The sequence below is a fragment of the Leptodactylus fuscus genome, chromosome 2, assembly GCF_031893055.1.
Source record: "Leptodactylus fuscus isolate aLepFus1 chromosome 2, aLepFus1.hap2, whole genome shotgun sequence".
NCBI classification, from domain to species: domain Eukaryota; kingdom Metazoa; phylum Chordata; class Amphibia; order Anura; family Leptodactylidae; genus Leptodactylus; species Leptodactylus fuscus.
In genome coordinates, this window is record NC_134266.1 from 146,311,304 (window position 1) to 146,324,640 (window position 13,337).

The window sequence follows — 13,337 nt, forward strand, 5'->3', positions numbered from 1 at the left end:
AGAGGTGGCCAATCAGACGTCGTTCCGCTCTACCTGCAGACTTCTCACGGAAACTGGGAGGTGCCCATTCACCAGCTAATCACGTCGCTGGAATCCTCCCTCCCCTCTCACTCTCAATTCATGAATGGGTTAAATTCGCAGAACCTCTTAATAACCAATGAGAGATCAAATCGAGATTACTGTAGCCAATGGCAAGCCATTACTTGTTTTTCAGCCAATCACACTATGACGCTCATAAAGCGGTTTACATTAAGCTCTGACCAATGGGCTGCCGGTATCGTCTCCGGCTGACCAATGCAGACCCTGCATGAAGTGACAGCTGGCCAATGAGCGGCGCCAGCTATTTGCACCCAGTGAGTGTTGCACAAGCAGGGCTCCTCCTCTGTACCCTCCCCCGCTCGTATTCCCGGGTCCGCCTGAGGAATGTAAACTATTCAACATGGAGACAGCAGTCAATAAGCTGGAGGCTCTGGTAAGACGGCGGTGGCGGGGGTGTGTGCGGGCACGGCCTGCACCGCGAGCGGGATCTGCGGTAGCACACGGCTCTCTAGTGTGTGTGTGTAGAGCCGGCGGGTGAAGCAGGATGGGGCTGTGGGCAGGAGCGCGCACATCATGTCATCTGGCCGTGGCGGCCTCAGGCTGCTGACAGGAGCGCTACCGCCCGGTGCCTGCTCTACAGGCGGCCGTGTGCACGTATCGTACTGGAGGAAGAGGCGGCTCTGTCTGCCTGCTAGAGATTACAGCTGGAGCCGAGGAGCGGGCCTGGGCGGCCAGTACACGTACTGAGGAGGTGCGGGGCTGAGAAATGGCGGGAGCAGGAGACGCCTCTTCATTCTGCTGCTGTGTGCGGGGCTCACGCACGAGATTAGCGCCGAGTACAAGCTAATCCCGGCGCTAGGCTATGTAATCTCGTGCTCCTCCCTCAGCACTGCCCTCCCTCTGTCCTTCACTTGTCACTCTCCTCACACCAATCACTGGCCCTAGTCAGACTACTGCCGCCTGGCATCGTGCCCCGAGTTTATGTATCATGCCCGTACCCTCTCATTATTATCATATAAACCACGCCTCCCTCATTAGCTATGCTTCGCCCCGCCCCCTGGTGGCCGCTGACGTTACCATTGTACAGTACATAAAGCCTCACCTATGGCACAGAGGGAGCCCGGGGGTGGGGTCACCATAAAGCCACGCCCCCCGTCAACAGAAATGAAAATGACATCTGTCACAAAAAGTGAGCGAGTTTGAAAAATAAGGTGTTTATGGAAGATGTCCGTCACAAAAATACTAGTATAATGTCATTATTACCTGTAGAGTTTAATTATTAGTACTGTGCCTAGTTGAGGTAATAAAGGTGACTCTGAATTCTCAATGAAGTCCATGCTCTACTGTCACAATTTCTTTCTTTATATATTTACATATCTAAATAAAAAATGTTGGTTGCCCTTGGAAACTGACACCGCTGTCAAGCATGTGACCTAATCCTTCCCTTCCGTCATCTGAGATCCCACATTAATTTTCTCGTCTCTGCTTGCTTGTATAGCGCCAATTTATCCTTCCGTGCTTAATAGACTTTGTCCCTCACAGTCTACATTCCCTGTCAGTATGTCTTTGGAGTGTGGGAAGAATCCATGCAAATGCAGAGTACCTTAGGCCCCATGTAGCAGGCTGCAGCCAAAAAGTGGTGCATGAAAAACTGCGGCAGAAACGCAAAGTATTCTTCTGCGGACTTTCTGCTTCAGTTATACCTATGTTGAAACTGCTGGCGTTCCCTTAAGTATAGTTATCATGCTGCAATTTACAAAAATGCAACATTTTCTGAAATAGCAGCTTGCCCGCTACAGGGGTTTTTTCTGCAATGTGAATATTAGCCAGAATCCCATCCACTTTGCAGGGATTGTAAAATGCTGTGGCATTTCTGCCGGGGCAAAATCTACACTACATGGGGCAACAGCCTTAGGGCATGTTCACACCTGCGCTCGGTCTCCGGTTTGTGGGTTTCCGTCTTCTGCCGACAGACAGTGTCCGCCTGTGAGCGTTTTGTGGTCTTCGGTTAAAACCGGTTTCTCTGCAGAGACCACAATTTGCTCACAGGCTCAGGTTTCCGTCTTCTGCCCAAGAAACTGGATAGGAGACGGAAACCGGCAGTCACTTTGGAAACCCATTCAAATGAATGGATTTGCAAAGTGACTGCTGGTTTCCGTCTCCTATCCAGTTTCTTGGGCAGAAGACGGAAACCTGAAAGCGGAGACCGGGCGCAGATGTGAACCTACCTTTAAAGTGATTTTCTATTATCAGACTATTGATGGCTACGCATATCAGATATTTCTTGGTCTGATTCTTGCCATCTTTCCCGATCAGCTGTTTAAAGGGGCGGCACTTGGATGAACGCTGTAGCCTCCTCAGTGCCTAGACTACTTTGTCTACATGCCTGCTGTCTACATATAGTCATGATGTATGGTATTGCAGCTTTGTTCCGTTCAAGAGAGCAGGATGAAGCTACAATATCATGCAGTTTAGTACGGCTGGTTGACATGTGGACGAAGCGATGTAAACGCTGGATAGGCCACAGGATTTGCTCCATGGCCCTTGCAACAGGTAATGAGCAATTGTGACAATAGTCGGGCCCCATCAATGGGATTCTGATGAATTTTCCTAAGAATAAGTTATTAGTATATTAAACCAGATGTCACTCTTGTAGAGAGGGATCACCTGACTTGATCATTGACTCTTTTCATGCTGAGTTGATAAGTCAGCAAGAGCCATGTTCTTACTGGCAACCCCATGTCAAGCAGTTCGGTAGATAGGCTTCATTTACAGGGCACGTATGGAAAGATGTATAAAGGTTGTAATGTGAGCAAAATAAATCTTCAATGAATTTGCTGCAAATTTTGTTTTCTTTGTTAACTAGCATGACCAGTTAGTTGAATATTTTTTTTTAATCCCCTCCTCTCCTGAATACTGAATAAGAATAGTTGGAATTCATCAAGACTGGCGTAAAACATGGCAGTCTTGATGAATTTTGCTGTGTAGTATGATGCACATGAACGCATTAAAACCCCATGCACACAAGCAAATTTAGTCTGGACCGTATATTGTACGTGTTTTTCTGTACTGAATGTGATCTGGAAAACAGAACTCCTTGCATCATAGTGATCTATGAATGTGCGTCAAAATGTACATGTCTGCTTTAGGCCACACCTCCTAACACTGAGCCCGTGGCAAAGATGACATTAAAAGAACTGCTTCAGAAAAATGGGCATGCTAGTGGAATAAACTGCAATTCCGCCACTGTCTTCTACTTTACATTTTCTGCCGTTTGCCATGCGACTTATATCAAACCAGACTTCTCATTCATCTTATCCTTCAATTATATGGACAGAGACCTATATATATTCGTCAAGGTAGAAGACTATAACGCGGATGCTCCTTTCAAGTTATCCAACTGCATTGTTCTTCTTTTGTTTTGTTCTTTTATGGATGTATGAGCAGTATAGTAAAAATGTAACGTTAAGCTAGCCTTACTGTGTTATGTAAGGGCAGTTCCTGAGCATGCAGTAGTTATCTTTCAGCCACTCACGTCCTACACTGTACGGTAGATAACAAGGTTGTACACATTCTGTCCAATTTATTCTTTCTGAGCATATCTTCTAAGTCAACCAAACAAATAACCCTAAATCAGCAAAACTAATCTCAGAAACAAATACAAAACCAGTCACTGAGACCAAAATATAATAAGAATATAACAAAATTTTATTAAATATAAGAAAAATAAAGAACATATGTGAAATGGGGAAGACTTACAAAGGAATGTCCGTCAAAAAGATGGCGGTTCAATACCACAACCCTCCCACTGAAGGTAGACAGAAAATCCCCTCACAATCTCCAATAATATAAAGCAAATAGAAATTCAATAATGGTAGTTCCAAATGTAGGAAATTATATTACAAGCACATATGAAACCTGCTCCATACACAATAATAAGCATAGGAAGGTAGTAAAAGGACACATATATATAAGTGCACTTACCATTACATATCTAACAACATCTTTAACAATACACGTGAACCACCAAAAGGGAGAAGAGGGAGACCACTGTATACCACCAGGGGGACCAATAGTCCTATAATGAACTATTGGTCCCCCTGGTGGTATACAGTGGTCTCCATTTTCTCCCTTTTGGTGGTTCACGTGTATTGTTAAAGATGTCATTAGAACAAAAGCATGGCACGCGCTAAAAGCAAACCGTCCAATCCTGTCACTCAACATCTGCTGTGTGGGGTTAATTCTTGAGAAATCAACGAGTTTGGATGATAATAGGGAGTATGCCTGGCTTTAAGTCTAGATTTACGTAGTTACCAAACAAGCTTCCTAGCCTTTGTGGAATGTTATTAATATTTCTTATTATTTTTAAAGCAAACCTCTCCCATTGAAAATGCAGTGCAATCTGCAGGCAGTTTGTCATAGAGTGGGAGGAACTGAGCAGAATAGGTTTGTTATTAAAGTTCCAGTATAATTTGTTATTGAGATCTGAGTCCAGGGGGTTTAACTAGCAGATATACCCAGGTATATTAGAGATTTAAGGTTATACTATATTGTTTCCCATTTAACTGAAGGCGGGTTCACACCTACGCCCAGTTCTCCACTCTCCGCTTTGTGGGTTTCCGTCTTTTGCCCGAGAAATTGGACAGGAGATGGAAACCCGACAGTCACCACTTTTAACCAGTGTTTTAACCACTTTCTGTTTGGTTAAAAAAAAAAAACGTTTCGCCGCAGACAGGCACAAAACGCTCACGGGCGGTCACTTTGCAAACCCATTCAAATGTGAATGGGTTTGAAAACTGACTGCTAGTTTCCGTCTCCTGTCCAGTTTCTCGGGCAGAAGACTGAAACCTGTAAAGCGGAGATCGGGCGCAGGTGTTAACCTGCCCTGACTTATATCTTGCTGCATGCAGATCACACTGTATTTGTGATGTGCCTCGCTCCCTATAAGTTTGATCCCAGATTCTTCTTTTTCTCTTAGCTCCTACAACTGAACTATAATACTTTACTGAACTATACTTTTGCTCTTCTTTTACGAATCCTGTCCAGGGCCCTTTTTATGTTGTACTACTAGTGGCCTGGCACAAAAAGCAGTGCAATGTTAAAAGGGCATTGGCCAGTGACCCAAGCCACCTTCTGAAAGTACCTAAGAGCTGCATTCCCATTCTGTGGATAGTCGTCCAGCTGCTTTTACTTCTTTCATGGTGAAGATTTTTTTCCTGCTAATAATTGCTCTGACTTTATTGCACTACTGTACTATACAGCTAGCAGTGCAATAGTATTGTCAAAGCATTTGGGAGCAGAGGAACCCTTCATACAGCAAGCACACTTGGAGAAATGCACTGTTTGGTTACAAAGTAAAGTGGGGCAGTGGGTATTCATGGCCTTTGTTTTACTGTGATAACAAGTTGTGATGTTTTTGATAATCTGAATTTCAGTTTCAAAAAGCTGAGTCTGACTTGGATTATATTGAACAAAAATTGGAGTTTGAAATAAGGAAGAGTCTCCCGGAAGAATCATCCCAGGTATTTGCATCATCTGGTTTGGTAGATGACTTATAATGCTTCATATACGGTACTTTTGAACAATCTGGTTTCGGTTCTTGTCTACAGCTGCTTTTTGTAAAGGTCCTCTGGGCATGGCTTTTTTTTTGTCTACTGCTTTCAGTATGAAAACAATGGACATCTGACTGAACCCATAAAATTCAATGTAACTGCTATTTTAGTGGCCCATCTGTCCATTATTCTGGTCCTTTAATGGACCAGAACACTGGACAGCTGACGAAATTGTGAACCTAGTGTCAGATAGCCGCTTTGTATTTCTTTTGCTTCAGTAGAGTAGTCAAAAACTCTTTTGACGATTCTCATGGTCATGAGGCTATATGCCATAGATTCAGTGGTGTTATTGTGCTATGGAAACCATCTCAGGATTAGTCTGGATACTTCAAGCTGAAAAAGGAGCAGATGTTGCTGCCTTACATTAAAAACAAGATTAGCTGATGAGAGCCAGTTTTCAGAAAGGATTTTGAGGTAGAAGACCACCTTAAAATTCTCTCCAAAAGCCGCTTTAACAGAAATTGCTGAGATATTTTGTTATTTACTTATTGGGTATTAGGAATTGGATAAACTTTAAGTCTTATAATAAAGCTATTTAATTTTAGGAAAACCCTACCAAATTGTTGGAGCAGTTGGCCAGCGTGAAGTCACGCTTTAAAGGGTTGTCTTCGCAGTTGGACAAGATTGCTGCAGACCAGCAAAAGTCAGTGGAAAGTATTCAGGCAACGATAGCAAACACCTTGAAAATGGTGCAGCATTTACAACAGCAAACTGACTTTGAGGTACTACTGAGAGTTTATATTTTGTTAGACCTATGTAACTACACTTTTGAAAGTTATGTGATGCAAATGCTCCTTTTTTTTTTCTTCTTTTTTCTCCTGTCATTTTTAATAGGGCTGTGGATTCATTGGGCAAATCCGATGACTCCAATTTTTTACTATCTTGACTCCTTCACAAATAGCTTACTGTCATGGTCAGTCAGACACAGTAAAGCTCATCTAATTCATTAAAATTCATGATTTGAATTTCCATGAAAGTAAATATACAACAATATATACATGTAGTTATACTGTATATAATTATACAATATTAAAAATTGTTTGTTTTGAAGCATGTAACCTCCCCCAAGGCCACACACACACACACACACACACACACACACAACGACGCCACAGCCCTGTCTTTACAGTTGGTCTCTAACCAGACATATGGTTATACTTGCAGTAGTTGGTGCTACCTTTAAGTTACAGCTTTGTTATAAAACTCTTAACGATACAAATAATTGATCTTAGTATAGAATACTAGCATTTGCCCGCGACTTCGTCCGCAGGTCGTTGGTGGGGACGATCCGCCTGTGCCCGCGTCTTGGCTGTGGTAGGTACATATCTGGATATGCGCACAACCAACTCCCGGGCGGCCCCCTTTACCCCCTCCCAAATTCCTCTCCTTTGTGACCCCTGGTGACGCTGGTCCCCGCACCCTTCCCAAATTCCTCGCCCGTGTCACCCCCGGTGACGCTGGTCCCTGCGAGCACCCATCAAACACCCCCCACCCCCAACCAAAAATTCCTGTTCCAAGGGCAACTCCCCCGTGCGGTTCCTTCTTAAGTGGTAACTCGTGGCCCCTGGCCCGTGTGGCTCCAGGGCACCCGAACCTCTGTAGCGCAGCCCCCTCCTCCCGTGCGCACCCTCAAACCCCACCTGTGTGGCATCTCTGCTAAGGGGGCCCTGGGTGCCCCTCTGGCTCCCTAAACCCCTGTTGCGTGCCCTCCTGCGCGACCCCCTTGGCCCCCAAAGGGCACCGAACACTACAGTGCCCCAGAGTTACTCACACAGCTGATCCACTTGCCCTGCCACAGCGAGTAAGGCCGCATGTCCGCTTCGTTCTGGAGCTGTGGGTATGCACCGTTGTTTCCAGAAAGCAGACTGTGTACACCTGATTGCCTTGTCCTGCACTACACAGCCAGCCTGCATGTGAGCGTCACGCTGTAGCGGTGAGCCGCCGCCATTTTCTCCACTTTGCTCGCACTTCGTCCTTTGGGCCACCCACAGGATGCAGCGGATGTATCGGAGCCTTGCTGAAGGGCCTGAGATGATGTCATCTCAGGTCCTGCAGTGTAGTCATATATAGAAAGCAATAGAACCGCACACTACAAAACAAAGAGGTATGGGTGCTAGCAGACAAAGAGTCCTGCGACTCACGTACAGTATAGATAAATGCTGCTGCACACCGTATGAAGGTGAAAAAGTGAAAAATTTATTGGTACATATACGCCATGAATTGGTTTGTAAAGCATAAAGAAAGCACTAGATCATTGTGAACATAACGTTTTGGTCATTTTAGACCTTCTTCAGATAAGATCTAGAAACAAGCAGAGTGCGCGTGACGCCATGATTCCGCACTCTGCTTGTTTCTAGATCTTATCTGAAGAAGGTCTAAAATGACCGAAACATGTTCACTACAATGATCTAGTGCTTTCTTTATGCTTTACAAACCAATTCATGGCGTATATGTACCAATAAATTTTTCACTTTTTCACATTCATACGGTGTGCAGCAGCATTTATCTATACTGCAGTGTAGTCAGACCATACGTTCACCGGTAGCAGTCAGGGGATGTAGCGGCCTAAAAAGTAACCTATGTTTCCTTCCCAGTCACCATCCAGGTATGTGTGTAATCTCCGCCAAATCCGTTCAGTGGTTTGGCTGTGATTGAGGAACAAAACATCCAAACGCACAAACATCTAAACACACAAACTTTCACATTTATAATATTAGTAGGATAGGAAGAACCAGTGGGTCAATGAAATGAGTGTGTTTAAACAGTATAGCTTAAATACCTTTAGTATAATACCCTTCGGTATAGCTTGAATACATATAAGAAACTATATAATGTGCCTTAATGTTATGTATTTGAAGGTACCCCCCTTTTCAGAGGAAGAACTTCATGCTCTCCAACAGTTTGAGACACTAGCATTGAAAAGCATGAACCTGAAATGAACAGGTAATTTTTTTTTTTGTTTCTTGAGTACCTCTGTGACATCAGGTTACAAACTACTTTTGCCAGTTTATTTTGCATTACCAACAGCAGGTCAAATGGAGAACTTTGAAAGCACAAAAAAATTAGTTTTTAGCAGGTTTATCTTTAGTGCACTTGTGGCACAGGTTCAGTGTACAAAGTCTCCGCAAATGGTTAAAGTACAAGTTGCACTATATGTAGAAAATAATACTATATCATTTAGTTTTTGCATTTTTGAGTGATGTAGTTAACAGACTTTTTTTGCTTTTGGACTGCACAGTAACAGTTTAATAGGGTTTTATAATTTAGTATAGTCATGGTGTATCCTCAGGATAAGCCATAAATATCAGATTAGTGGGGGTTTACGCTGTATAAAGAGACAGCGGCACTGGGGCAAGCACGTTGCATACACTACATGTTATCTCGTATTACATTGGAGGCTATTGCAGCTTTGTTCTAATTGTTTGAACAAGACAATTCTGCAATACTCTTCACAGCCACTTACGTGTATATTCCTAAAGTTCCGATATTGATAGCCTATCCTCAGGATAGGCCATCGATGTTTTAAACTCTGAAAACACTTTAAAGAAGCATTCCTGTTTTTATTAAAAAAAAAAAAAAAATGGATTGCTATATATTTAAGTCTGTGTGAAGTGTAATGGTACTAAACAACTTGCTGAGAGCCTTTTTAGGAAGTTCTGTGCTTCCTTCTATTTCCTGTAGGAACAGGGGGTCATACTCCCAATCCAAGTCAATTAGAGCCTCAATCTGACTGCTATAGTTTTATATGGTGAGTTTAATCTCCTGTTGGTACAGGAAACTGAGTGTTCATCAGAGGAACGGAGCAGAAGTCAGTGCTCAAAAGGAACGGGATAGAACTTCACAATAAAGTAGTAAGTTAACAAATTGCATATAAGATCAAATGGAGAGGACAAACAAGTATTTCACTGGTACTCTTGTTATGTTTGCATGAGTGTGTCGATGACTAGAAGAACAGGAAAAAAAACCCTCCCATCTAATGACTAACAGCTATTGACTATAATGGGGTCTGTTTGGTGTATGTTATTTTTTTTCGCTGACTTTAATAGACTCATGTAGGGTTTCAGACTGACATTCCACCAGACGAACATCTGACACAGATGTGAACATGGCTTTAATAAGGCCTGACCCATAGTGTAATTATCTGCCAGTTCTGGAAAACACTGGGAGAGATTTTTGACTGTCCAAAAGAAAAAAAAAAAAAAAAACATTGCCCATAACACATTACGCTATTACATTTTCTAGGGGTTTTTCTTTTAGACAGTTTCATAAATATCCCTTTAGTATTTTATGTTTACAACTCATCTGATTGACTTACATTTCTTCCCACTTGTTTTCCTTCTTTTTTTTTCAAAGCAAAGAAACGGAAAAGATTTTTTTTCAGAAGGACCATGTACTGATGTACTGCTGAAAAGATGTCAACATGGCCGTGATGACTGCAGATTTTTGAACCTATTTATTGAAAAAGGAAAAAAGTAAACCTTCAATACATTGTACATATATTAAGAAAAACTGGTTGTTGGTGTGTGACTTCCCATAAAATATACGGTAGATGTTTTATGTAATCTACAACTCCAGTATCTTGTATCAATTTACCTTACAATTCATTACTGCAGGTTAATCTGGTCGATTTAAAGGAACATCAAACCTGTAATGCTTACATTCCTTGTAAGTTCCACAATATAAGCTTACTCAAATGGGAAAAGTAGGGAGAAACCTGTGGCATAAAATGGACATTGTAATGACTTTAAAAAAAAATTCAATGTTTTATTACAGAGTTGTTTGCGTAACAGTTGTTTTTTTTGTAATTTAAAATGTATATATTTTTATATTAAAGGCTAAAATATAAAATTAAAAGATAAATTGTGTGTTGTCTTTTTTTTTTTGCATGTTAATATTCTCTAGTAGTACTTAAATCCATTTCGGGCCAAAGGCAATTTTTATTTTTTATTCCTCTGTTCAGAGAACCTTACGGGAGCTTAACCCACAGATAACAAACACCGTATTATTACGGCACAACTGACTGGGTTTTAAACTTAGCCCTGTTTGGGAGGTTTACCCCTTAGATGCCACCGTCCAACAAGACCGTAACATTTAAGAGGTTCCGCTAAGAAATGCTCTGTAAGTGTTTATCAGGGTACTCTTCAGATTTAGAGCTTACAAAGGAAAAAAATAAAAAAGGAAGTGGATCCCCCCACCTCCTCCACTAATCGTAGGAGATATTGGGAACATAATAGGGAACTTGATGTTCACAATGCACTTCACACAGCTTTCATATTCACCATTCATTATCTGTAGTGCAGTCACGTTTGGGATACTAATCCTCACTACACCCCCTTGGTAAATTCTTTGAGGGGTACAGTTTTCAAATTGGGGTTGCTTTCTAGGGATTTCCACTTTACTGGTACTTTAGAGGCTCTACAAACATCACATGACGTCCAGGTATAAACATCCAAATCTGTTCTCCAAAAGCTACATAGCGCTCCTTCTCTTCTGCGCCCAAACGGCAGTTTATGCCCACATGTATGACACTGTTGTACCCAGGATAACATACTCCATGTCATATGTGGGTATAAAATGCTGTTTGGGCACAGCCGGTCACAGAAGGGAATGAGCACTTATTTTGTTTCTTAGAGCACATATTATCCCAGTTTGGAAACTACACCACTGAAGGAATTAATCCAGGAGTACAGTGAGAATTTGTAACCTCCAAACGTTGCATTAATTTATCTACTAGACATGAATGTGCAGCTGATGGTGAAAGGAGAAAATGGCAACTTCTCCAGGAATACATAATTTTGGTGTGTAGTATTTTGTGCCCAGCTTGTATCAGAGACAGTCACTCCAAATGCTGTTGTGTCTGGGATACCAGTTTTATTCATATGCTAATTAGCCTCCAGCGTGCACCTGAGAAGTCTCAGCGAGCACCCCTCTCTGCTATGTGTACAGCACAGGCTGCTGCTGATGACTCATCTCCCTGCTCTCACACAAAGCAAACAGCAGGGAGAGTGGGCTCGCTGAGGACTGCATGTGCTTGCTGGAGGCTAAATAGTATATGAATAAAAACGGCTCATTCAAAAACTACTGGGGTGATTTACATACAAAGGCTATGCAAGTATGTGCTTTGTTAAAAATTACTTTTCCCAATGATAGAGCCCCCTTAAAAAATTTTTTCCTTAAGCCACTTTACCAATCCTTTCAGTGGTGTAGTTTCCAAAGTGGAATGGTAATTCAGCGGCTCTGCAAAAGTGGCATGATGTCCAAACACTGTGCTCCAAAAACTGAAATAACTGTTGTTCCCTTCTGTGCCCAAATAGCAGATTATACGTATGACATTAAGTATGTTATCCTGGTTACAATAGTGTTATATATGTGGGCATAAACTGCCATTTGGGCACATAGCAGGGTGCAGATGGGAAGGAGAGCTATGTGCTTTTGGAGCACAGATTTAGATTTGTTTATGTTTGGATATTATGTCACATTTGCAGAGTCCCTATAATTATGTCTAAAAAAAAATGGGGTCACTTCTTAGAAAATTCCAATTTACTGACACCTTCAGTGCTCTGCAAAAACAACATGGCGTCCAAAAAGTCCCTCTAAGTCTGTACCCCAAAAGCTAAAAAAAATAACACAGTGCTCCATCCCTTCTGAGCCCTGCTGTGTGCCCAAAAACAGTCTATGCCCAAATATACAACTTTTTTTGTACCCTGGATAACCCACTTACTCATTTTTAGCTTAGGTTAGCTTTGCCTGAAGCGCCTGGGGCCTTAATGCCTGCGATCAGTGCCCGCATTAACACCAAGTCTTTGCTGTATAATATAACAGAAACATGGTGGCTGCTCAGCTCCTGAGCGGCCACTATATTTAAATACCTGACAGGAAAGGGTTAATTCTCTGCAGCACAAATAGCTTTTCTAGCTAATAAAAAATTCAGAGCAATCTGCATAACTTTGCAAAGTATTACTACAGACTGCATAACAGCACGGCATCCCTTTCTCTCTTGTAACCATTGAGGTCTCCAAATATCTGAGCCCTACCAATCAAAAAGTGATTGCATATCTAGGAATACGACATTACTTAATCATATAAAAGTTGAGAATATGTGGCCCGTCTTATAAGGAAAAGACCCCCCACACACACACACACACAACCGTGTTATTATAAAGACATAGGCTAAGGCCCCACAATGCGGAATAGCTGCTTTTTTGTTGCAGATTTTGCTGCGGTTTTTCGAGCCAAATCTAGGAGTGTCTACAAAGGAAATGGGAAATATAAAGCATCATTTATTATAGACATCCTTTCTGCTCAAACCACTTGGCCTTGGCTCAAAAAAACAGCAAAATCTGCAACAAAAAAAACGCAGGGTTTTTTTTGTGGTTTTTTGAGCCAAAACCAAAAATAGCTACATAAGGAATGGAAACTCTATAAAAAAAAGTTCTTATACTTCTCCCTTCTGCTCGATCCACTCCTGACTTTGGCTCAAAAATCCGCAACAAAATCTGCAACAAATAAAGCTGTTTCCGCAACGTGGGGCCTTAGCCTTACAGAAGTTTTTCAAGCAATTTTTTTTAACCCCTTCCCGACATCCGCCGTAATAGTACGGCGCTGCCGGGAAGGGCTTCCTGCAAATCGCCGTACTATTACGGCGGCTGCATGGTGCGCACACAGAACCTGTGTGCGCACCTTGCG

At 42.2% G+C, this 13,337-nt stretch overlaps 1 protein-coding gene across 4 annotated transcripts; it reads left to right on the plus strand.

The window, feature by feature from the left end:
• Nucleotides 1–358: 358 nt before the first annotated feature.
• Nucleotides 359–10,483, plus strand: SKA2 (spindle and kinetochore associated complex subunit 2). Of its 4 annotated transcripts, XR_012715078.1 has the most exons (6): nucleotides 359–472; nucleotides 5,475–5,561; nucleotides 6,197–6,373; nucleotides 8,510–8,594; nucleotides 9,333–9,502; nucleotides 10,005–10,483. XR_012715078.1 is itself a non-coding variant. In XM_075264946.1 (5 exons), the coding sequence occupies exons 1-4, from the start codon at nucleotides 440–442 to the stop codon at nucleotides 8,588–8,590; spliced, it is 378 nt and encodes a 125-aa protein (XP_075121047.1). In that variant the 5' UTR covers nucleotides 359–439; the 3' UTR covers nucleotides 8,591–8,594; nucleotides 10,005–10,483. The 4 variants fall into 4 exon arrangements, 3 of the variants coding, with proteins under 3 accessions (XP_075121047.1, XP_075121048.1, XP_075121046.1); XM_075264946.1 differs by lacking the exon at nucleotides 9,333–9,502; XM_075264947.1 differs by lacking the exon at nucleotides 10,005–10,483 and having other exon boundaries at nucleotides 9,333–9,827.
• Nucleotides 10,484–13,337: the final 2,854 nt, after the last annotated feature.